The 21831-nt window shown below is 65.9% G+C and overlaps 1 protein-coding gene and 2 non-coding genes across 5 annotated transcripts; 1 reads left to right on the top strand and 2 right to left on the bottom strand.

Moving 5' to 3' along the window:
* Positions 1 to 119: 119 nt before the first annotated feature.
* TRNAC-GCA (transfer RNA cysteine (anticodon GCA)) lies at positions 120 to 191 on the bottom strand. The gene has a single exon. It is a non-coding gene; the product is annotated as a tRNA-Cys (tRNA).
* Positions 192 to 4947: 4756 nt separating this feature from the next.
* TRNAI-UAU (transfer RNA isoleucine (anticodon UAU)) lies at positions 4948 to 5037 on the top strand. The gene is given in 2 exon segments: positions 4948 to 4985; positions 5002 to 5037. It is a non-coding gene; the product is annotated as a tRNA-Ile (tRNA).
* A 1619-nt stretch (positions 5038 to 6656) lies between these two features.
* On the bottom strand, positions 6657 to 20806 carry CACNB1 (calcium voltage-gated channel auxiliary subunit beta 1). 3 transcript variants are annotated; one of them, XM_088179526.1, is made up of 15 exons: positions 20618 to 20806; positions 19221 to 19405; positions 17902 to 17988; positions 16540 to 16659; positions 15928 to 16050; positions 15701 to 15837; positions 15518 to 15594; positions 13076 to 13095; positions 12842 to 12922; positions 12687 to 12745; positions 11888 to 11997; positions 11105 to 11256; positions 10888 to 10983; positions 10039 to 10224; positions 6657 to 8460 (listed from the first exon to the last, which is right to left on the bottom strand). In XM_088179526.1, the coding sequence occupies exons 2-15, from the start codon at positions 19305 to 19307 to the stop codon at positions 8074 to 8076; spliced, it is 1722 nt and encodes a 573-aa protein (XP_088035652.1). In that variant the 5' UTR covers positions 19308 to 19405; positions 20618 to 20806; the 3' UTR covers positions 6657 to 8073. The 3 variants fall into 3 exon arrangements, with proteins under 3 accessions (XP_088035652.1, XP_088035651.1, XP_088035653.1); XM_088179525.1 differs by lacking the exon at positions 20618 to 20806 and having other exon boundaries at positions 19221 to 19500; XM_088179527.1 differs by lacking the exons at positions 6657 to 8460; positions 13076 to 13095; positions 20618 to 20806 and adding an exon at positions 15136 to 15281 and having other exon boundaries at positions 9665 to 10224; positions 19221 to 19499.
* Positions 20807 to 21831: the final 1025 nt, after the last annotated feature.

A 21831-nucleotide genomic window follows, 5' to 3' on the forward strand; every position in this document is an offset into this window, starting at 1 on the left:
AAGACTGGGGGGGCCGTGGGGGGCGGGACTCGACCTCCCCTCGCTGCTGGGGTGTTGGGGGGCAAATAAAAAGGGTGAGAAAAACAAAGTGTGGACTCCCCCAAAATGGGGAGGAAAAGAGGGGGCACCCGGATTTGAACCGGGGACCTCTTGATCTGCAGTCAAATGCTCTACCACTGAGCTATACCCCCGCTGCGGAGCGCTGCCCGCCGCCGCCAATAGCACTGTCACCGCCGGGGAGGGGACACCGGGCTGGGGACACCCCCTGAGCCACGGACACCCCGGGCACTGCCACCCCCTGGTCACTGATACCCCCCACCCACATAAACACACACCCACGGACACCCCCCAAACACGGACACCCCCCGAACACGGACACCCCCGAACCACGGGCACCCCTCAATCACGGGCACCCCCTGGTCACTGATACCCCCCACCCACATAAACACACACCCACGGACACCCCCCAAACACGGACACCCCCCGAACACGGACACCCCCGAACCACGGGCACCCCTCAATCACGGGCACCCCCTGGTCACTGATACCCCCCACCCACATAAACACACACCCACGGACACCCCCCAAACACGGACACCCCCCGAACACGGACACCCCTCAATCACGGGCACCCCCTGGTCGTGGGCACACATCCCCTAGCCATGGTCACACCGCGTCCATTGTCACCCCCTGGTCAGGGACACCCCCCCACCCACACAAACAGACACCCACGGGCACCCCCGAACCACGGGCACCCCTCAGTCACAGACACCCGACCCACGAACACCCCCCAACCACGGGCACCCCACACGCACAGATACCCTCAATCCAAGACACCCCTCAATCCCAAACACCCCTCAATCACAGACAGACACCCCTCAGTCAGAGACACCCCGACCCACGGACACCCCCCAACCACAGATGCACCCCTCTCACGGTGACCTGCCCCAAAAAAAACCCCACCCCACAAATACGGACACCCCTCAGCCCCAGACACCCCCAATCACAGACGGGCACCCCACAAACACTGGCACCCCTCAATCACGGACACCCCCGTGTCCATTGGAGCCCTCCACCCACACAAGCACGCACCCAAGGACACCCCACACTCAGGGACACCCCCGAAACACGGACACCTCTCAATCCAAAACATCCCCACCCACGGACACCCCTCAGTCCCAGACACCCCCAATTCCAGACACCCACGAACCCCCCCCAATCCCTGGTACCCCTCAGTCCCAGACACCCCTCAATCCCTGGCACCCCTCAATCATGGACACCCCACAAACACGGACATCCCTATTCACGGAACCCCCTCCCACCCAGGGACACCCCCCACACCCACGGACACCCCAGGGACACCCCCATCCCATTGTCCCCACACTTGCTGGGACACGGCAGAGGCTCCTTCCCCCCCCCCGAGCGCCCCCCTCTCTCCTCCCGAGTGACCCTGGGGGGGTCACGGCACCCCAATCCCCCCTGAGCGCCCCCCTCTCTCCTCCCGAGTGACCCTGGGGGGGTCACGGCACCCCAATCCCCCCAAAACCCCTGGAGCAGCGCGGGGCAGCCCCCAGCGTTCACCCGGCCGGTCTGGGCTATGCGGTCCCCGCAGAGTTTGGGGGGTGCGTGGGACCCCCCCAAACTGCCCGAGCGGGGGTTTTGGGGGGAGCAGAGCCCAAGGTGGGGGGGATTATCCGGAGATGTCGCCCTGGGCGAGCGCCCAGCAGGGGACGGATGGGGACAGCGGCCGTGATGTGTCCCGGAGCGGGGTCAATATTTGCTCCCAAAGCCGCTGGGCAAACACGCGGGGCGAGGAGGGGAGAGGGGGGGGAGGATCCTGGCGGCTCGTCCTGGGCATTGACCAGTCCCGGAACACCGGGAGAAAAATTTGGGGTCACCCCACTTGTCCCTGTGCCACCCCTCAACCTCGCGTTTCCCAGCTGGGGAAACTGAGGCACGGGGGCAGCGGGAAGGGTCGCCAAGGGGGGGGATCCGAGAGTGGGGGGATCCCCACATCCCCGCAGACCCCCCCAGTGCACCCCAGTGCCAGCTCCCGTCCCGACCTCGCTGCTTTTGGGGACGAACCCCCCCGGGGTGATGCCACAGCCCCCCAACCCCAATCCCACTGGGAACTGGGAATGATCCCGGCCTGGAAGGACCCGGAGTGTATTGGGGAGGTCTGGGGGAGCCCCCCGCGTGCTTGGGGACACGGAGGTGACACTGTCTGCGGGATCGGCCCGGGGGGGACCGCGGGACGCGATAAGGGCCGGGCGATAAGGGCCGGGCCGGGCTGGCACCCCATTAGCGGGGGCGTTAGGGAAGGTGACAATCCTGTCACCCCCGGCTGGGGATGGGGACACAGGGGACACACAAACACGGGGCACATGCCAGCCCTGTGCCCACCGCTGCCCCTTCTGGGGGTCCCAGCCTTTGCCCCCCCGCTTTTCCCTCTGCTTCCTCCTCATCCCCGCTCCGGGAAAGGGGGGAAAAAAGGGAATTGTAGGGCTGGGGGGCACAGGGTACCCCAAAGTGTACCGGTCAGCCCCCCGAGCTGTGGGGGGACCCGGGGGATCCCCAAGATACGGGGTGGGTGATCTGAGGGGCTGGTGGGGACACAAAGTGTCCCAAACTGCACCCAACCCCCCTTCCTGAGATGTGGGGGGGACACAGGACACCCCAAACTGCACCCAACGCCCCCCTGAGCTATGGGGGGACACAGGACACCCAAAACTGTCCCCAAAATCACTCAGAGCTATGGAGGGACACAGGACACCCCAAACTGCACCCAAAGTCACTCCAAGCTATTGGGGAGGGGGGACACACAGGACACCCCAAACTGCATCCCTCACCTCCTGAACTTTGAGGGGACACAGGACACCCCAAACTGCACCCACCGCCCCCCTGAGCTGTGGGGGCACACGGGGCACCCTAAACTGCACCCAAAATCACTCCGAGCTGTTGGGGGAGGACACAGAACACCCCAAACTGCGCCCAAAATCACTCCAAGCTACGGGGAGGGGGGACAAAGGACACCCCAGGCTGGACCCACAGCCTCCCTGAGCTATGGGGGGACACAGGACACCCCGAACTGCATCCCCCACCCCCTGAACTTTGAGGGTACACAGGACACTCAAAACTGCGCCCAAAATCACTCCAGGCTATAGAGGGGACACAGGGACACCCCAAACTGCTCCCACCGCCCCCCTGAGCTGTGGGGGCACCCTAAATTGCCCCCAAAATCACTCCGAGCTGTTGGGGGGACACAGGGAACCCCAAACTGCGCCCAAAATCACTCCGAGCTGTTGGGGGGACACAGGACACCCCAAACTGCATCCCTCACTCCCTGAACTTTGAGGGGACACAGGACACTCCAAACTGCGCCCAAAATCACCATTTCCAGCTATGGGGGGACAGAGGACACCCCAAACTGCCCCCAAAATCACCACTCGAAGCTATGGGGGGGACACAGGACACCCCAAACTGCGCCCAAAATCATCATTTCCAGCTATGGGGGGACAGAGGACACCCCAAACTGCCCCCAAAATCACCATTTCCAGCTATGGGGGGACACAGGACACCCCAAACTGCGCCCAAAATCACCATTTCCAGCTATGGGGGGACACAGGACACCCCAAACTGCCCCCAAAATCACTCAGAGCTATGGGGGGACACAGGACACCCCAAACTGCCCCCAAAATCACCATTTCCAGCTATGGGGGGGACACAGGACACCCCAGGCTGGACCCACGGCTGGCGCCGGAGCCAGACTGCCCCGGGGGGGGTGTTTGCTGTGGGGCCGATGCCCCCCCCGAGGGGAAGGCTGGCAATTATGTAAATCCCTTAACCCCTGATTGCCTCCTCCCACCCCATTAGGTGGGCAAACAGTTTTAGCTGCAGGGGCCGAGATAGCCGGCGGCTACTTAAACCCCGCGGGCCACCGAGCAGCCAGCACCGCTGCCAGCACCATGGTGACATCCCCGGCCATCCTCTGCCTCGTCGCCTGGCTCCTGCCCCCCGCCGCCGGCCACCTCTGGGCATGGATGTTCTCCTTGCCCCAGCACTCGCCAGATGCGGCCGCACTGGGCAGGAGCCCCGGGGCGGACCTGGAGGAGGTGAGGAGTGGGGTGAGGGTGAGGGGGTCCTGGGGGACAGCAGGGGTGCGGGGACAGCGTGGAGAGGGTGGCAGCAGGGATGGGAGACGGCTCAGGGTGGGCACAGAGCTGGGTTGGTAGCCTGGGTGGGAGCAGGATGGGCACAGGGGCTTTGGGGGCAGAATTTACAGCCAGGGTGGGCTCAGGGGTCGTGGGAGGGGTACGAGGGTGGTCCGGAGCCAGGGCAGGCTCAGAATTTGCAAAGCCAGGGTGGGCACAGGGATAGAAGGGGGGTTCAGACCCAGCACTGTCAGCTGGGGTTGCAGAGGGGCGATGTGACCCGCGGTGACCCCAAAATGTTCTGGAGGGGAGGAGCCGGGAGTGGACACTCGGGTCCGGTGGTGGCCGGGGGTGACACTCGGGCTCGGGGGTGACACTCAGGCCCGGTGGTGGACGGGATGGACATGGGGTCCGTTTACAGCCAGGAATGGACACGGGGTGTCCATCTCCATCCGGGGGTGGACACGGGGTCCGGTGATGGCCAGGACTGGACACTCGGGTCCGGGGGTGGCCGAGGGTGACACTCGGGTCCGGTGGTAGCCGGGATGGGCACTCGGGTCCGGGGGTGTCACTGGGGCCCGGTAGTGGCCGGGGGTGTCACTCGGGCCCAGGGGTGTCACTCGGGCCTGGGGGTGGCCGGGGGTGTCACTCGGGCCCAGGGGTGACACTGGGGGTGCGGTGGTGGCCAGGGGTGTCACTCGGGCCCCGGGGGTGTCACTCGGGCCCCGGGGGTGTCACTCGGGCCCGGTGGCCGCGGGGCCGGCAGGGGGCGCGGTGGCTCCGGGCGGCGCCGGGCGCTCCAGTGGCGCAATCGGTCAGCGCGCGGTACTTATAGGGCGGTACACGAGCGATGCCGAGGTTGTGAGTTCGAGCCTCACCTGGAGCAGGAATTTTGTAGGGGTCCGCACCGCCCCCCTGTATTGTCCTAGCCCCTCCGCTGGGTTTTCTTTTCCCGAGAAAAAAATCCTGGAAAGGCTGAGGGTTGCGGATGGAGGTCCCCCAAAATCCCTCCAACACCCCCCACACCAAACGTGTGAATAGACGGGGGTTTGCACCATTTCTGTCGTGTCTCGGGGGTCAGGAATGAATGGGGTGTGGGATGAGGTGTGGCCCCCGCCTGACGTGCCGTGTCACCTCCTCCGCAGGTGACCCCGTGCAGCCCGGCCACCCCCTGTGCCCACGGGCATTTTTGTGACGAGCACTTCGGGCTGTGCCTGCCCGCACGGCCCGCGGGCCATTACTGCCGCCACGACCCGCACTGCGCCCACGGCCTCGTCTGCATGTTCGGCAAATGCCAGCAGCCCGTGCCCCCCGGGCAGGACGGTGAGTGAGGGGCTGGGACACGAGGGACAGCGGGGGGGTGCGGTGCTGGAGGGGACACAGGGCACCCCAAACTGCATCCCCCATCTCCTGAGTTATGGGGGGACACAGGGCACCCCAAACTGCATCCCCCATCTCCTGAGTTATGGGGGGACACAGAGCACCCCAAACTGCATCCCCCATCTCCTGAGTTATGGAGGAATACAGGACACCCCAAACTGCGCCCAAAATCACCACTCCAAGCTATGGAGGGACACAGGACACCCCAAACTGCATCCCCCATCTCCTGAGTTATGGGACACTCCAAACTGGGCCCAAAATCACCACTCCAAGCTATGGGGGGACACAGGATACCCCAAACTGCATCCCCCATACCCTGAGTTATGGGGGGACACAGGACACCCCAAACTGCGCCCAAAATCACCACTCCAAGATATAGGGGGACACAGGATACCCCAAACTGCATCCCCCATACCCTGAACTATGGGGGGGACACAGGACACCCCGAACTGCGGGGTGCGGGTCCCCTGATGTCGCTTTCTGTGCCACCAGGAGCGCGGTGCCAGCGGGACGAGGAGTGCGGGGCCGGCGGCTGCTGCGCTCGCCAGCACGGGGAGCGCGTTTGCCAGCGGCGCCTGGCACTGGCCCAGAGCTGCCACGTCCCCCCCGGGGGACTCGCCTTCAGCATCAACCAAGTGTGCCCGTGCCAGGCCGGGCTGGTCTGCCGGCCCTCCGTGCCCTCCAGAGAGTGAGTATGGGGTGCCAGGCTGGGCGGGGGGCGTGGGGGACACCCGGGGGGGATGGCTGAGGTGTCACCGGTGTCACCGTGTGCTGTTGTCCGCAGGAAGGAGTTCGAGTACCTGCCGGAGAAGAGCGAGTGGCGGTGCCGGCAGCCCTGAGAGCCGGAGTTGTAATTTATTTTCTGTAAATAGCGAGTCCACAGCGCGTCCACAGCGTGTCCGGACCCGGCCGAGCGCCGATAAACCCGGCCCAGCGCCGCGCTGAGCCCATCCCCGGGGGGCTGGAACCCCTCCCGACCCTCGCGTGGGGTCCTCGCCCCTTCCCCCGGAGCCGGGCAGGTCCCAGCTCCATCCCTGCCCGAGCAGGGCTGAGCCGTGTCCGGTCACAGCCGTGTCCCCCCGCCGTGTCCCCCCCAGCAGGTTCAGGCACGGGGCACCGAAAATGTTTTAAGTTTCAGGTCTCACCGAAATGTTTATTACAAAGAACCAAGCGAGCGGGGCGAATCCCTCCCCCCCCATCCCCAACACACACACACACACATCAACGAGAATAAATAAATAAAATACATTTTTGTCGGGTCTTTAAATTAAAAGTTTGTGGAGTGACATAAATACGGGACGTCCCTCTGCCCGCGGGGGGGGCCCCGCTGCCCGGATTGTGGCCGCCACGGGGGCGAGCGCTGGGGCAGTGGGGGCTCAAAAGCACTTGGCAGGCAGTGACACCGAGTTCCCCCCCCCAAAAAAAAAAAGGGGGAAACTGAGGCACACACGGGTGGCGGCTTGGCAGCGGCAGAGCTGGGTGCCCCCAAGCCCCCCGACCTGGGCTGGTGGTCTGGGTAAGGCAGTGACCCCGGGGACCCCCAGCATTGCCCCCAGGGATGGGGGTGGGGGGCAAGGGGCTGCCCCATAAGTGGGACAAGCCCCGTCCCGCGGTGAGAGCTGGACATGGGGTCACCCCTCGGAGCTGGGGGGCACAAGGGACGCCCCGGGGCGGGCACAGGACAAGGCAGTGCCCCGGGGGGCGGGGCGGGGCCAAGGGGGGACGGACAGAGGCTCACGGACGGACGGACAGACGGACACGGCTGGACAGGCACGGGGGGGGGGGGGTTGGAACGGGAAGGGAGAGGGGCTGGGGAATGGGGGGGGGGTCGAGGCCTGGCGGTCCCAGGACAGCGGGACCACCCCCCCCCCCACGGCAGGCCAGGGCTGGGCAGCTGTTAGCACAGGTTAGACCCCCAAAACTGGCTCAGATTCACCCCCCACCCCCCAATTCAGGCAGAGCCCCTCCAAGGCAAACACATGCAAACCGCACCCCCCGCCTCGGGCACCTCGGGGGGCACAGCCGGGGGCGGCGGGGAGCCCCCAAAGCCCTGCACACACCGCACACGCATGCACCCCCCGAAAGGGCTGTGGGGGCAGTGCCAGGCACTGCTGGGGTGGGTGGGGGGCAGCTTGGCAGGGACCCCCCCCTCCCCACCACCGCCACGGCCAGCTCCGGGGGTCCCCGCAGCCGGGTGTGGCCGAGAGCACCATGGAGAAGCGGGGGGCACCCAGCGGGCAGGGCAGGGCCCCCACCCCGTGCCCTGGGGACGGGGACACGCCGGGTCCCCTTTGGTCACTTGCTGTCCCTGCCGGGGCAGGGAGGGCCCGAGGCACCGCGAGATGCGGGGGGGCTGCGGATGGGGGAGACCCCCACCCCCCTCAGCGAAGAGTGGGGCAGAGTGGGGACCCCCCAGGGCAAAGCGGGGGGCTCCCCACGGCACTGCTGGCCGGGCTCGGGGAGGGCACAAAGGCAACGAGCGGGGCTGTCCCGCACCCCAAAACCAGCGCTGGGGGGGGTCCCCTGCCCGCACCCCCTTATCCTAACGCATGTAAACGTCCCGGCCCCAGCCCTCCCCATCGCTCTGGCCCAGGGGCTCCTGGCCCTTGGCTCGTCCCCGCAGCCCCCGGCCCTCGCAGCCGGGCTCGGCCCCATCCCAGGAGCCGGGGGGCGGGTGGGGTCCGGCCCCGGGGGTGCCCGGCGGCTCCTCCTCCACGGGATCCATCTCGATGTCCATGCAGCAGGAATCCCCGGGCTCCGTGCCCGTCCCGTCCCGGCTGCCCGGTGCCTCCGAGTCGAAGGTGTCCTGGCGGGACAGGCTGCGGGGACCCGGCCGGGTGGGGGCCGGGGGGGGTCTGCCCTGCCCGCGACCCCCCGAGTCCCCCGGGCCCTGCCGGGGGCGGCCGTGCTCCCCCTCCGGGTACGGAGCCTGGGTGCGAGAAGCAACCACACCATGCGGGGATGGACGGGCAGGGGTCTGGGGGGGTCACGGGGGGGTTAGTGGGGGGTTAGTGGGGGTCAGCTGGGGCTGGAGGGGGTCACACGCTCCTGGCCAGCCTGGCCTGCCCGTGCCACTCACTGGTGACAGCAGCAGGGCTCAGCCGGGGGGACACCGGGAATGGGGAGGGGGAGCAGGGCTGCAGGGCGGGGAGTGGAAGATTTAGCGACAGACAACACAGGACACGTGTCCCCCCTCTGTCCCCACCCCCGGATCAGCTCTGCAGTGGCCACGGTGGGATGGAGCTGAGCCCCCCGCCCAGGACACCCCCAAACTCTCGCCACCAGCACGGCTCCCCCAGAGAGGGGTGGGAATGGGGATGTGGCACCCCAGCATTCCCCAGGAAGGCACAGGGTGGGTTTTGGAAGAGGCAGATCCTGGGGGTTCCCAATCCCCAGGGCAGCTCCAGGCCTTGGGAGGAGGCACAGATTCCCAAGAGATCCCAAATGTGGGGCTGGCAGCAGTCCCAGAGCCCCAGGGCTGATCCCAGTGATGGCCCCAATCCAGGAACGGGAGCAGGTCCCTGGGGTGACCCCGACCCCAGGAACAGATCCCCCACACCAGGGGCCCCTGGGGGGGCACAGGTTCCCGAAGGAGCAATCCCAGGGATGGTCCCCACTCCTGGGGGGCTGTGGTTCCCCACGGTGACCTCAATCCCATGGGCTGCCCCAATCCCAGGGTCCCCAGGACAGGTGACCCCACACCTCGGGACCACGGTCCCCCAGGGTGACTCTGACCCCAGGGGTGGCCCCAATCCCAGGGTGGAGAGCAGGTTCCCAGGGAAGGTGACCCCAGGGACGATCCCAAACCTGGGGGGGGCACAGACCCCTGGGGTGACCCTGATCCCAGGACAGGTGACCCAAGGGACAATCCCACACCTGGGAGACTGTGACCTCCTGAGGTGACCCTGATCCCAGGACAGGTGACCCAAGGGACAATCCCACACCTGGGGGGTGCCACAGTCCTTTGGGTTGACCCTAATCCCAGAACAGGTGACCCCAGGGATGGTCCCACACCTGGGGGATTGTGGTTCCCCTGGTGTCCCCAATCCCAGGATGCAGAACAGCTCCCTGGAGCAGGTGACCTCAGGGACAGTCCCACACCTGGGGGGCTGTGACTCCCTGAGGTGACCCTGATCCTAGGACAGGTGACTCCAGGGACAATTACACAACTGGGGGGGTGCCACAATCCTTTGGGGTGACCCTAATCCCGGGACAGGTGACCCCAGGGATGGTCCCACACCTGGGGAACTGTGACCTCCTGAGGTGACCCTGATCCAAGGACAGGTGACCCCAGGGACAATCCCACACCTGGAGGGCTGTGACTCCCCGATCCCAGAGCTCTCCCGAGGGAGGGCTGGGGGGTGTCCCCTGTGTCCCCCGTGGTGTCCCCCGTGGTGTCCCCGCCGCCGCCTCACAGCGCGTGCTCCTCGAGGGCTCCGGGGGGGCTGGGGGTGGCCTCGCGGCCCCACAGGTTGAGGTTCCTGCGCAGGGAGGTGAGCACCTGTACCTGCAGGTTGGAGACGGGCGCGGGGCTGGCGGCCAGCGCGGCCGTGGCCATGGTGCGGTTCAGCAGCGGGTTCGGGGGGTTGCTGCTCGGAGGGTGCGTGGCTTTCCAGTACGCCTCCAGGTACTCGGCCAGGTGCTCGCACGCCTCCTCCAGCTGGTTCTCGTCCAGAACGATGTCGAACATCTCCTGGGAAAGGGACACGGCTGCCAGGGGCGGCAGGGAGGGGGTAATGGGGTGGGAGGGGCAGTTGGACATGGGGTGGGGACAATGGGATACAGGGTGGGGATAACGGGACACGGCGGGGGAAATGGGACAAAGAGGGGCAGCCGGACATGGGGTGGGGACAATGGGACACAGGATGGGGATAATGGGACAGGGAGGAGCACCTGGACATGGGGCAGAGCCAAAGGGACACAAGGTGGGGACAATGGGACACAGGATGGGGATAATGGGATGGGGAGGGGCAGTTGGACATTGGGAGGGGACAATGGGATACAGGGCAGAGCCTATAGGACAGGGTGGGGACAATGGGGTAGGGAGGGGACAATGGGACAAAGAGGGGCAGCTGGACATCGGGCAGAGCCAAAGGGACAGGGAGGGGACAATGGGACACGGGGTGGGAATAATGGGACAGAGAGGGGAGAGTGGGACACAAGGTGGGGACAATGGGACAGGGGGGCACCTGGATATGGGGCAGAGCCTATGGGACAGGGCAGGGACAATGGGACAGGGGGGGATCTGTGGGATATGGGGGGCAGATATTGGGCAGGGGGTGGGCAGAGCAGGTCAGGGTGGGGGTCAGGGTGGGGGTCAGGGTGGGTGGCACCATGGTGGCCGGGGCACACTCACAGGCGGGCACTGTGCCAGCTTGTCCGAGGCCACCATCTGCACATTGAGGTGCTTGGCCTGAGACTTCCCCCTGGACTTCACCAACCGCTGCAGCACCTGGGGGCAGGAGGGGACAGCCTGGGGTGGCCGTGGGGACATGGCCGGACCCTGCCTGGTCCCCTCAGCGTGGCAGGGAGAGGCTGGCACTGCCCACGCCCACGCCAGGACCCGCACCCACCTTGGGGGAGGTGATTTTGATGTAGACGATGATGGGGGCCAGGGAGGTCTTGGCCAGCTGGGCCGGGTGGTTGATGGTGTCGGCATCCAGGGCCACCAACTGCAGCGTCCGGGCCAGCTCGAAAATCCGCTCGGTCTCGCTCTGCACCTCGGCTGGGGGTGGGGACACGGGGACAGGGTGAGGGGACAGGCTGGGAGGGGGACAGCAGCAGGAGGGGGCTTGTCCTGAGGCTTGGCCACCTCGGTGTCACCACAGGGGCACTGCGGGAGGGAGGTGACACCGGCAAAGCGCCCCCACCCCAAACCACAGAGAGGGGGGGGTCAGACACGGCAGTGCCACCAGGGTGTCCCCAACCCTCAGAGTCTGTCACAGCACCTGGGCAGGGCCAGGTGGGGAGGACGGGGCTGCCGGGGGGGGGTCCCGGTTACGTACCCAAGACATCTGTATCAGGAGCAGGGGAGGAAGGAGGCAGCGCGGAGGGGAGGAGAACCCCGAAAGAAAAGAGAAAAAGGAAAAAAAAAAAAACCACACACAAAAAAAAACCACAACAGAGAAGATAAAAGAGGAGGAGGAGGAGGAAAAGGAGGAGGAGGAAGAGGAGAGGCTGTGACTGAGTCACAGGGTCCCCCATTAGTCACCCCCACCCCCCAGGAGCGGGATGAGCACCCCGGGCTGGGCGATCTGATACAGATGGAGGCTTGGGGGGGTCCCGCGGGGTTTTGGGGGGTCCCGCGGGGTTTTGGGGGGTCCCGCGGGGTTTTGGGGGGTCTGGGGGGGCCGTACCCAGGCTGGAGCGGGTGCTGGAGCGCTCGATGATCGTGTGCTTGCTGGGGTTGTTGAGCACGGAGCGTTTGGCCAGTGAGATGTCGGCTGTGACTCGTGTGATGGAGATCCTGGGGGCACAGCGGGGGGACCCCCCCACATCCACAGCCACCCCCGGACCCCAGTGTCACCCCCGTCCTGACACCCCACACCCGGGACTGCTGGACAGGGAGGAGCTGGACCCGCCCTGCTCAGGGTTTTCCTGCGGGTTTGGGGATCCCCTTATGGAATTAGGGGTCCCCCATCGGTTTAGGGGTCTTTCCTGGGGTTACGGCTCCCCTTATGGGGTTAGGGGTCTCCCATGGGGTTAGGGGTCCCTCTATGGGATGAGGGGTCCCCCTATGGGATTAGGGGTCCCCCTATGGGATTAGGGGTCCTCCTATGGGATTAGGGGTCCTCCTATGGGATTAGGGGTCCCTCTATGGAATTGGGGTCCCTCTATGGGGTTACAGCTCCCTCCTGTGAGATTGGGGCTCCTTCTAATGAGATTAGGGATCTCCCAATAGGTTTAGGGGCCCCCTCGTGGTTTTAGGGGTCCCCCATTAGTTCAGAGGTCCCTCTATAGGGTTAGGGGTCCCTCTGAGGGTTTAAGGGATCCTCGATGGGTTTAAGGGTCTCCCATGAGTTTAGGAGTCCCTCTATGGGGTTAGGGGTCCCTCTGTGGGTTTAGGGGTCTCCCATGGGTTCAGGGGTCCCTCCATGGGCTCAGGGGTCCCCTCACAGGTTTAGGGGTCCCCGGCCTTGCAGCCCCCTCCCTCACCTGCCATCAAAGCGATGCTTCAGGAAATCAAACAGCGCTTTCTGCATCATGTCCGTGACCTGGGGGGGAGGGAAAGGACAGCGGGGACAGAGGGACAATGTGGGGCTGGGGTCCCCCCCTGAGCCCCCCGAGCTCTCGCCCACCCCCCTGCTCACCTCGTAGCCCTTCAGGGACGGCCCCACGAGGATGATGGGGCGCATGGAGGGCACCACGTCGTACGGGGGCACGTGCTCGGTCTGGGGACAGAGCCGGGTGTCACCGGGGCAGGGAGGGGACACGGGGCACGCTCGGCTGTGCCCCCACAGGGGTGGCTCTGGGGCGTTTTTGGGGGTGCTGCAAGCGGGGGGTGTCCCTCCCTCTCCCCCTCCCCGGCTCCTGGCGCTACTCACCGACTTCTGCTTCTGCTTCGCTACGTCCCGAGGGGCCGCGGGGGCCGGGGGCGAGAGGAGACAAACAAGGCATGCGTGTTAGCCACGGGCACGGGGACACGGGGACACGGGTGTGACCCCCAGGCTGAGCGAGGGACATGGGTGTGACCCAGAGGTGACCCAGGGACACGTGTGCGACCCCCAGGGACATGGGTGTGCGACCAGCGACACGTGTGTGACCCCCTGTGGGCGAGCCAGGGACACGTGTGATCCAAAGGTGACCCAGGGACATGTGTGTGACCTCCCCAGGGTGACCCAGGGACACGGGTGGGTGACTCAGGGACACGTGTGTGACCCAGAGATGACCCAGGGACATGTGTGTGACCCCTCCCGGGCGAGCCAGGGACATGTGTGTGTGACCCAGGGACACGGATGTGACCCAGGGGTGATCCAGGGACACATGTGTGACCCCCCCAGGGCACCTTAAAGACACATGTGTCACCTGGAATGTGACCCAGTGGCACATGGGTGACCCAGAGGTGACCCAGGGATACGTGTGTCATGGACAGGGTGCCCAAAGGACACATGTGTGACCCAGGGACATGTGTGTGACCCAGAGGTGACCCAGGGGACACGTGTGTGTGACCCAGAGGTGACCCAGGGGACACGTGTGTGTAACCCAGAGGTGACCCAGGGGACACGTGTGTGTGACCCAGAGGTGACCCAGGGGACACGTGTGTAACCCAGAGGTGACCCAGGGACACATGTGTGACCCAGAGGTGACCCAGGGGACACGTGTGTCACGGACGGGGTGCCCAAAGGACACGAGTGTGACCCAAGCCATGGCCCAGAGCCATGTGTATGACCCATGGGGCAGCCCCGGTGACACGTGTGTGACCCTGGGGACAGTCACGCCCCAGTCGCTCCCTCTGGGGTAGATTTGGGTGCCAGGGGGGCTCTGCAGGGCTTGGGGGGCAGCTGGGACCCCCCCAGGCTGATTGTACCAAAATTCCCTGCAGATCCCCCCCCCATCCCGTGTGGTGGTTGCGCCCGAACCCCCCCCAGCTTATGCCCAGTTTGGGGGGGAGGAATGGTCCATTCTCAGTCGCGGGGGGGATGAGACACCGGCCGTGCTGGAACACACCATGCGCACACTGCGGGGGGAGCCAACCGGGAGGGGGGGCACGGGCTGGTCCATTTCATGGACGGGGGGGAAAATCACAGCCATGGACTGATCCATCCCACGGACGTGGGGGGGGATCACAGACACGGAATGGTCCATCCCATGAACTGGGGGGGATCACAGAAACGGAATGGTACATCCCATGAACTGGGGGGGATCACAGACACGGAATGGTCCATCCCATGAACTGGGGGTGGATCACAGCCATGGACTGATCCATCCCATGGACTGAGGGGGGATCACAGCCACGGGCTGATCTATCCCACGGACTTGCGGGGGGGGGGGGGTCATAGCCACGGACTGATCCATCCCATGGACTGGGGGGGAATCACAGCCATGGACTGATCCATCCCATGGACTGAGGGGGGATCACAGCCACGGGGTGATCCATCCCATGGACTGGGGGGGAATCACAGCCATGGACTGATCCATCCCATTGACAACGGAGGGGGTCAGCCATGGACTGATCCATCCCACGGATTGGGGGGAATCACAGGCACGGACTGATCCATCCCATTGACAATGGGGAGGGGTCAGCTATGGACTGATCCATCCCACTGACAACAGGAGGGGTCAGCCCCGCACTATCCCCCGGGTGCAGGGCTCATCCCGTGCTGCACCACCGGGGCAGCACGTGACCCCCAGCCCCCATTGGGTGACCCCCAGCCCACAAGGGGTGACCCCCAGCCCCCATGGGATGGCCTCCAGCCCCCATGGGGTGACCCCCAGCCACATGGGGTGACCTGGAGTCCCCATAGGGTGGCTCCCAGCCAGCATAGGATGGCCTCCAGCCCCCATGGGGTGGCCCCCAGCCCCCGTGGGTGCCCCCAGCCCCCCGGCAGTGTTAGGGCAGGCAGCGGGTGCAGCAGGCGAGGCGGGGGCCGGCGGGGGCCGTTACCTTCCTAAAGAAAGGGATGCGCTTGTTGTGGGCGGGGGGGGTGGTGACACTGCTCACGCTACTCTTAGGGGAGCGCTGGGTCTCCATGGCCTCCTCCTCCTCTAACTCATCGGGATCAAAGGCAAAGCTAGGCATGTCCAGGCCACCTGGGGACGGCCGGAGCCGCGGCACGGCAGGGAGAGAAGAACAGCGATAATGGCGATGGGAAAAGGGGGGAAATGGAGATGGGGAGAGGCTGGGAAGGGCACGGGGGTGGAGGAGGAGAAGAAGAGGAGAGGGAGCCCGGGGGGATGGGGTCACCCTGCCTGCACCCGGGGGGAGGGGTCACCCATGGGAAGGACCCCCAGGCCGGAGCTGCCGAGGGGACCCGGGACACTCTTACCGCTGGCCGGGGGCGTGGGCCGGCGGGTCCCTGTCACGACATCGCCCAGGCTGGAGCTGGAGTTGTCACCCGATTTGCTGCGTGGGAGAAGCACAGAGAGAACGATGAGGGAGGGATGGGGAGGAGCGGGGGGGCGGGGGGGGTCCGGGCAGAGCTGGGGAGGGGGATCAGGGTGAGCCCCACCTCGAGCTCAGGCGGTTCTGCCTCATCTTCTGCTCCTGCAGCAGCCGCATGTTCTCCAGCTTGACGGGGCTGGGGATGAAGCCGACCTCGCAGCCCTCCTTCACCAGCCGCCCGATCCACCAGTCGTTGTTGTACTTCTGCTCGGGGGAAAAACACCTTAAAACACCTTAAAACACCCCAAAAACCCAGCCCAGAGCTGCCCCCCAGCCCCCCCAGCCCGCTCCCACCTCCTTGATGTGCAGGAAGTCCTTGGGCTCGAAGCAGATGGCCATGCCCTGCACGGGCACGTCGTCGGTGGCCGAGGGGTTGTAGCCAACGTTGGTGCGCACGGCGAACGCCACCGGCTTCGTCTGCCAAAGGGAGAGGGGTGGGCAGCTCCCCCCGCCCCAAAACGGGGAGATCCCACCCCAAAACAGGGAGATTCCGCCCCCTGCCACCCCAAAACAGGGAGATTCCATCCTCTACCACCCCAAAACAGGGAGATTCCACCCCCTGCCACCCCAAAACAGGGAGATTCCATCCTCTGCCACCCCAAAACAAGAAGATCCCACGCCCTCACCCTGCCCCAGCCAGGCAGGTGCCGGCGCCGGTGTCACCCCAAGCCCGGCCAGGAGCTAATGAGGGGCTCATTAGCTAATTACCCCCGCAGCGTGATGGACACTCAGCCAGGGTGAGAACCCAAGCTCCCAGCTCCTCCCAGTAAACCCCGCTGCCTTCCCAGTGCCATTCCCCGTGATCCCGGTGGCACCGGGGCAATGGGGATGGGGAGCACAGGGGGTGCCTGTGCCGGGTCAGGGGGTGCCGGGGGTGCTTTGGGGGCTCCATCCCGGCTGTCCCACCTTGGCTTTCTCCAGCTGAGCCATGGCCTGGCGCTCGGCCTCTTTGCGCAGCGCCTCCCGATCCTCCTCCAGCGACACATCCGAGTCCGAGGGGCGGCTGGTGTAGGACTCAGCCGAGCCCTGGGGCAGCGGGGAGGGGGCTCAGCCCACCCTGTGCCCACCCATCCCCTCCCCAATTCCAGCTCTGTGACCCCCCACCCCAGCACGCTCTCACTGGGTGCCCATCCCCGTGGCCACTGGGAGCCACCCGGGGCTGGCCGCAGCCACCGCGCCGGGGTCACGGCAGGAGAGGGACACGGCAGCTGTTGTCACCGCTCCGGCCGGGAACGTGACACCGGCCCGGCTCCCGCTCCCATCCCGCTGCCCGGGGCCTCTCCGAGAGCCGGGAAGGCAGCGGGGACCCCCCCGAGTGTCCCCCAGGCCACGGCAGAGCAGGGGGACAGCGCTGTCCCCAGCACGGGAGCGCAGGGCCATGGGGACAGGGAGATGTGGGGAGACTCGGGGTCACACCGGGACAAGGCTGGGGTGGGATCGGGGACCCCCTGCTCACCCCCCAGCGACAGCGGGGACGCCCAAGGGGCGCCCCGGCCCGGTCGGGGTGGGTGACATGTGGGACATCCCCCCCCAGCCCCACCAGAGCCCCTGGGGGTGTGGGACCCCCACTCCTTATTTTCCCAACCCCGGGGATTTGGGGGTCACTCAGCCCCTTTGCACAGCCCCCCCACCCCCGCGGACCCCCTCCCCAAACCCACGGGGCACTGCCCCCCCTTCTGCCCCACGGACGGGATTTTGGGGGGGGGGGGGGGGGGGTCACCAGAGCCCGGGCACGACCCCCTCAACCAGAGAGCCGAGGGGACCCCGCGCTGGGGACAGGGCGGGCAGGGGAGGGGATGGGGGGTCCTGGGGGCTCTGGGGTGGGGAGGGGTCGCTCACCGGGGCAGCGGGGTGGTCTTTGCCGGGGATCTCCATGGTGGCAGGGCCGGGGGCGAGCGGGGCGGGCGCAGGGCTGGGCACGGGGGGGGCTCAGGTTTCAGCCCCGGGTATATTTAGCCCAGTGCCGGGCAGGGGGTGGGGGCCAGGGGGGGGCTCAGGGAGGGGGGGCCCTGCCAAGCCACAGGGTTTGGTGCCAGCTGGGGGATGCCAGGGCTGTGACCCTTCCCTGGCACCCCAAGAGGGGCAGGGCACCCATGGGAGGGGGCTGCAATTTTTGGGGGGTTGGGGCCCTCCAGCACCCAGGGCAGAGCAGAGAGAGGAGGAGGGCACAGCCAGGCCTGGCTCGGTGTGACCCCACCTCAGTTCCCGGGGCTAAAAGGAGCGCTGGGACCCCCCAAAAAGTGCCGGGGCCCCCCCTCACCCCCTCACCTGGCGGACGAAGCTGTTGGAGGTGGTGTCGGAGGAGGTGCTGCCGTCCGAGCGCTTGAAGCGGCTCTTGCGCCTGCTGTACTTGCCCTGGGGACAGGGGAGGGGGCGACAGGGCAGCGCTGGAGCCCCAAAACTCCCCACAAAGCTCGGGGGGCAGCTCTGCACCCCCAGCCCCCGCTGCCGGGGATGCTCCAACCCCCCCCACCCCCACCCTGCTCAGCCAAACCCCGCTCCCGAGGGATGGGATAATGGGATGGGATGGCATTGGGGCTGCCCCTCCCCGGGGGTCGCAGTACTGGGGGGCTGCGACCCCAAACCCACGGGGAGGGACGCACTGGGGCTGAGCAGATTTAGGGGAGCAGCCCCCAAACTCCTGCTCCCCCCAGACGAGCCCAAAGAGCCCCCACACACACACCTGTGGGGGGGTCCCCACGCCCCTCTCCACCACCCCAGTGCCCGAGACCCCCCCCCAGCGTGGGCACCCACCCCCACCCACCCACAGGACTCCGCTCCCTCCGACTGGGATGGGCTGCAGGAGGTGGGGGTGTCCCCGTGCCCCCCCTGTGGCAGCTCCCTCCCCTTGGGGGAGGTAAAAGGGGGGAAAGCGCTGGGGGAGAGCGGGGCTGTCACCTCCCCGGTGTCCCCGAGGGACAGCTGGGCCCAGCTGCCACCCAGCCCGGGGGTGGGGGGTCCCCACGCTGGGTATTTTTAGGTCCAGGACCCCCCCACAGGGCTGGGGCTCAGCGACGAGACTCCCTCTGCCCCCAAACCCTGGGAACCCCCACCCCAAAAACTGTCCCCCCACCCTGGTTGGAGCGCCCCAAGAGCACGGGGAGGGGGGGGGGGGGTCTGTCCCCAGTGCCCCCCACCCCTCTGGGACCATGGGACCGTCCCTATCCCCCCAAACCAGAGGGGACAAGCCGAGGGAAATGTGGGGGGAGCACCCCAAGAGTTTTCCCAATTCCTCAAACTTTCCGGGTGGGCACAACACCCCCCCAAAAACCCACCTGCCCTCTTTGCTGGGCGAAGCCCAGGGGATCGGGAAGCTGAGGGGGCTGAATTTGGGGTCTCCCTGAGGCTTCTGGGGGAGGACACCCTTTCTTTTTGGGGTGCTGGGAGGGCGGGATCACCCCGATACCAGTGCGGGGATTTGGGGGGGAAGGGGTGAGCCCCATCTATTGCACGGGGGGAATTCCATGGGGTGAACCCCCCGCCCCCGCCGTTCCCTCTGGGGGTGCGGGCGATGCCGCCCCCCCCCCCTCCCTTCCCCCCCACCTCCCCGGCCAAATTTTGGACCCCCAAATCTGCGGGGGTGTCACCTGGAGCGCGGCGTTGTCCAAGACGTCCATCTGGATGTCCTGCGTGGAGCTGTAGGGGGTCCGGGCCATGCCGCCTTCCCGCACCATGGAAGCGCCGGGCTCGGCGGGATTTTGGGATGGATGGGTGGGTGGATGGGGGGGAACCACACAGAGGAAGATGATGACGATGACGATGAAGCTCAGGCCTGGCCCCCGCGGTGACGGAGCGGCAGGAGGAGGAGGAGGAGGAGGAGGAGGAGGAAGGAGGAGTGGGGATGGCGCAGGGGGGGCGAGGGATGGGCGGCCGCTCCCGCACCGCCTTCCCGGGGGGGATGGGGGATGCGGGAATGCGCCCCCCTTCCCTCCCCCCCCCCGATCCCAGGTGCGGCACCCCCGCAGCGGCTCCTTCCCAAAAAACGGGGTGCTCAGGATCCCCCCCTCCCCAAATTGGGGGGGCCCCACTGTTTGCCCGCTCAGCCTTTACACTCGCGGGACCCCAAAAAGAGCCGGGGGGAGGTCACGGGGACCCCAGGAAGGAGCAGCCCCCATCCCCAAATGGGATCTGCCAGTTTGGGAATCCAGCGCTCCCTTGCCCCAAAAATGCAGCTTTTCCTCCCAAAGCCTCCCCTGAGCCCCCCTGTGCCACAGGGAGGGACCCCCGCACCCCGCTGGCTTCTCCAGGCAGGACAGTGTCCCCTGTCCCCCATCCCAGACACTCTGGGGACAATCCTCCCTCTCCAGGGACCCCGGCATGGAGGAGCCGATGTCCCCTGTCCCCAGCTGAGTCCCCCCCAGCGCTGTCACCCCGCGGGTGCCGCTCCCTCCGGCTGTTGGAAAATTAAAAATTCCTTTGCGCCCACCCCCCCCCCCCCCCCCCCCCCACTCCAGAGGGGCTTTTCCTGCTCCCATCCCGGCTCCAGGGACAGCTGACAGAACATTTTCCACCCTCGGTCCCCATCCATCACCAGCTCCGCGACACTTCCATAGCGAGGGGACATTTGGAGGGACACCAGGGTCACCCCAGGGACCCCAGCCCGGAGCCCCCCGTGCCTGGAAAAGCTCCCCCCGACCCCAATCCTGCCCGTGCCCTGCTGCTCCTGAGTGGGGATGAAATCCTGGAGGGTCTCTGGGGATCCCAGGGGTGTTTTTGGGGGGCAGAGCAGAGTTGGGGGGGGCCCCTTCCAGCCGGGATCCTGCCCGGGGGCGGAGGCGAGCGCACCATTGCCTGGCACTGCGTGGGAGAGCAGCACAATCGCGACATCTCCTCCTCGCTGCTGCAGCTCCCCGGGCTCCCCCTCTGCTCCCAGGACGAGCTCCATGAACATCCAGCCGTGGATATTCCCGGCAATCCAAAGGAATTGTCCAAATCTCCTCGGAACCCCCCCCCCCCACCACCACCAGGGCAGCAGCATCCCTACCTGAAACTCCTCAAATTTGGGCTCAGGTGTGTTTCCTCCTCCTGGCATCCTTGTGAAGCACAAGGTGGCACTTCCAGAGGGGTTGGGGACACTCTGAGTGGCGGTGTCACCGGCATTGTCCCGTCCTTGTTCCGTCCCCAGGCGGAATTCCAGCAGGGCAATTCCCACCCCGAGCCCTCTCCCGCCTCGGGGAGCCGCCGGATCTGGCTGTTTGTTTAAGGAAAATGATGAGTCAGTTTTGAAACAGCAAGAGCCTGTGTTTATCCGTGTTTTTCTGGGAAAACGAACCAAAAATCTGTCGGCAGCAGCTCCTCAGCTCGAGCCATATGTCGGCTGTGCCACGGCCGCCAGATCCCCGGGGAATCGTCAGCATCCCCACTCCGGGGGCTCACCTGGTGGTTTTGGGGGATAACCAGGGCATTTCGGGGGGGTTTGCACTCTCCAGCCACTCCCAGGCTGTAGGAAGGAGGGAAAACAGCTGCGAAGCTGCGGATTTGGGGATTGTGGAACAGCGGGGAGGTTAAAACGCAGCGTTTTCACTGCGTGGGGTTGGTAAAAACGGGAATTCAGTCATGGAGACACGTCTGTGGTTTTAGGCCGGTCACAATTCCACACGTTACCATTCCCCAGGAATTCCCTGTTGCAGGAATCCTTCCACAATCTGTTCCCAGCCATTTCTGGGTCACTCCCGAGTGTTTTTGGGGCAGGAAACAAAACTGGTTGTGCTTCAGTTTTCCAGCTGCAAAATGGTGCCATGGATACAGCTGGACCTCGCTCGTGGAATATCAGGAAGGGGAAATGTTCTGTGACAACTCTCACCAGCCCTGTAAGAGGTTATTCCCAGGAAAACCTGAGTTCTCTTTTCCCAGCAGCGCCATAACCACTGGAAAAGAGGTGGGACTTGATCCTCAGCCGGAATCTGAGGGCCCAGCTCACGCTTTGGGGTGAATTCTTGGGAAAGAAGGGAAAACAGAGATCCCATTCCCTACTAGGAAAAACAAAATGGTGTTAAACTTGTCCTGAGGAGCATCTTCCCAGGCAGGGTGGGAGGGACAGACCGTGCAGGTGTCTGCAGGTACAAGGAGGGCCAGTATGGGACGGGCAGGGGCCAGGACAGGGCCAGGCTGCTCCCAAAGCAGGGCCAGACGTCCCAGCACAGGCCAGGATGATCCCAAAGCATTTTCAGGCATCCCAGTGTAGACCAGTCTAGGCAC

The sequence above is a fragment of the Sturnus vulgaris genome, chromosome 27, assembly GCF_052056855.1.
Source record: "Sturnus vulgaris isolate bStuVul1 chromosome 27, bStuVul1.hap1, whole genome shotgun sequence".
Lineage (NCBI taxonomy): Eukaryota > Metazoa > Chordata > Aves > Passeriformes > Sturnidae > Sturnus > Sturnus vulgaris.

Bases quoted from the DNA above. Each gene is read 5' to 3' on its own strand.
- CACNB1 (XM_088179526.1), bottom strand. From the start codon at position 19,307: ATGGTGCGGGAAGGCGGCATGGCCCGGACCCCCTACAGCTCCACGCAG. The intron at 16,660-17,901 runs GTGAGGGGGTGA...CCGCTGCCCCAG, and splicing joins CCAACAGCTTCGTCCGCCAG to GGCTCGGCTGAGTCCTACAC. The intron at 12,923-13,075 runs GTGAGTAGCGCC...CTCTGTCCCCAG, and splicing joins CGAAGCAGAAGCAGAAGTCG to ACCGAGCACGTGCCCCCGTA.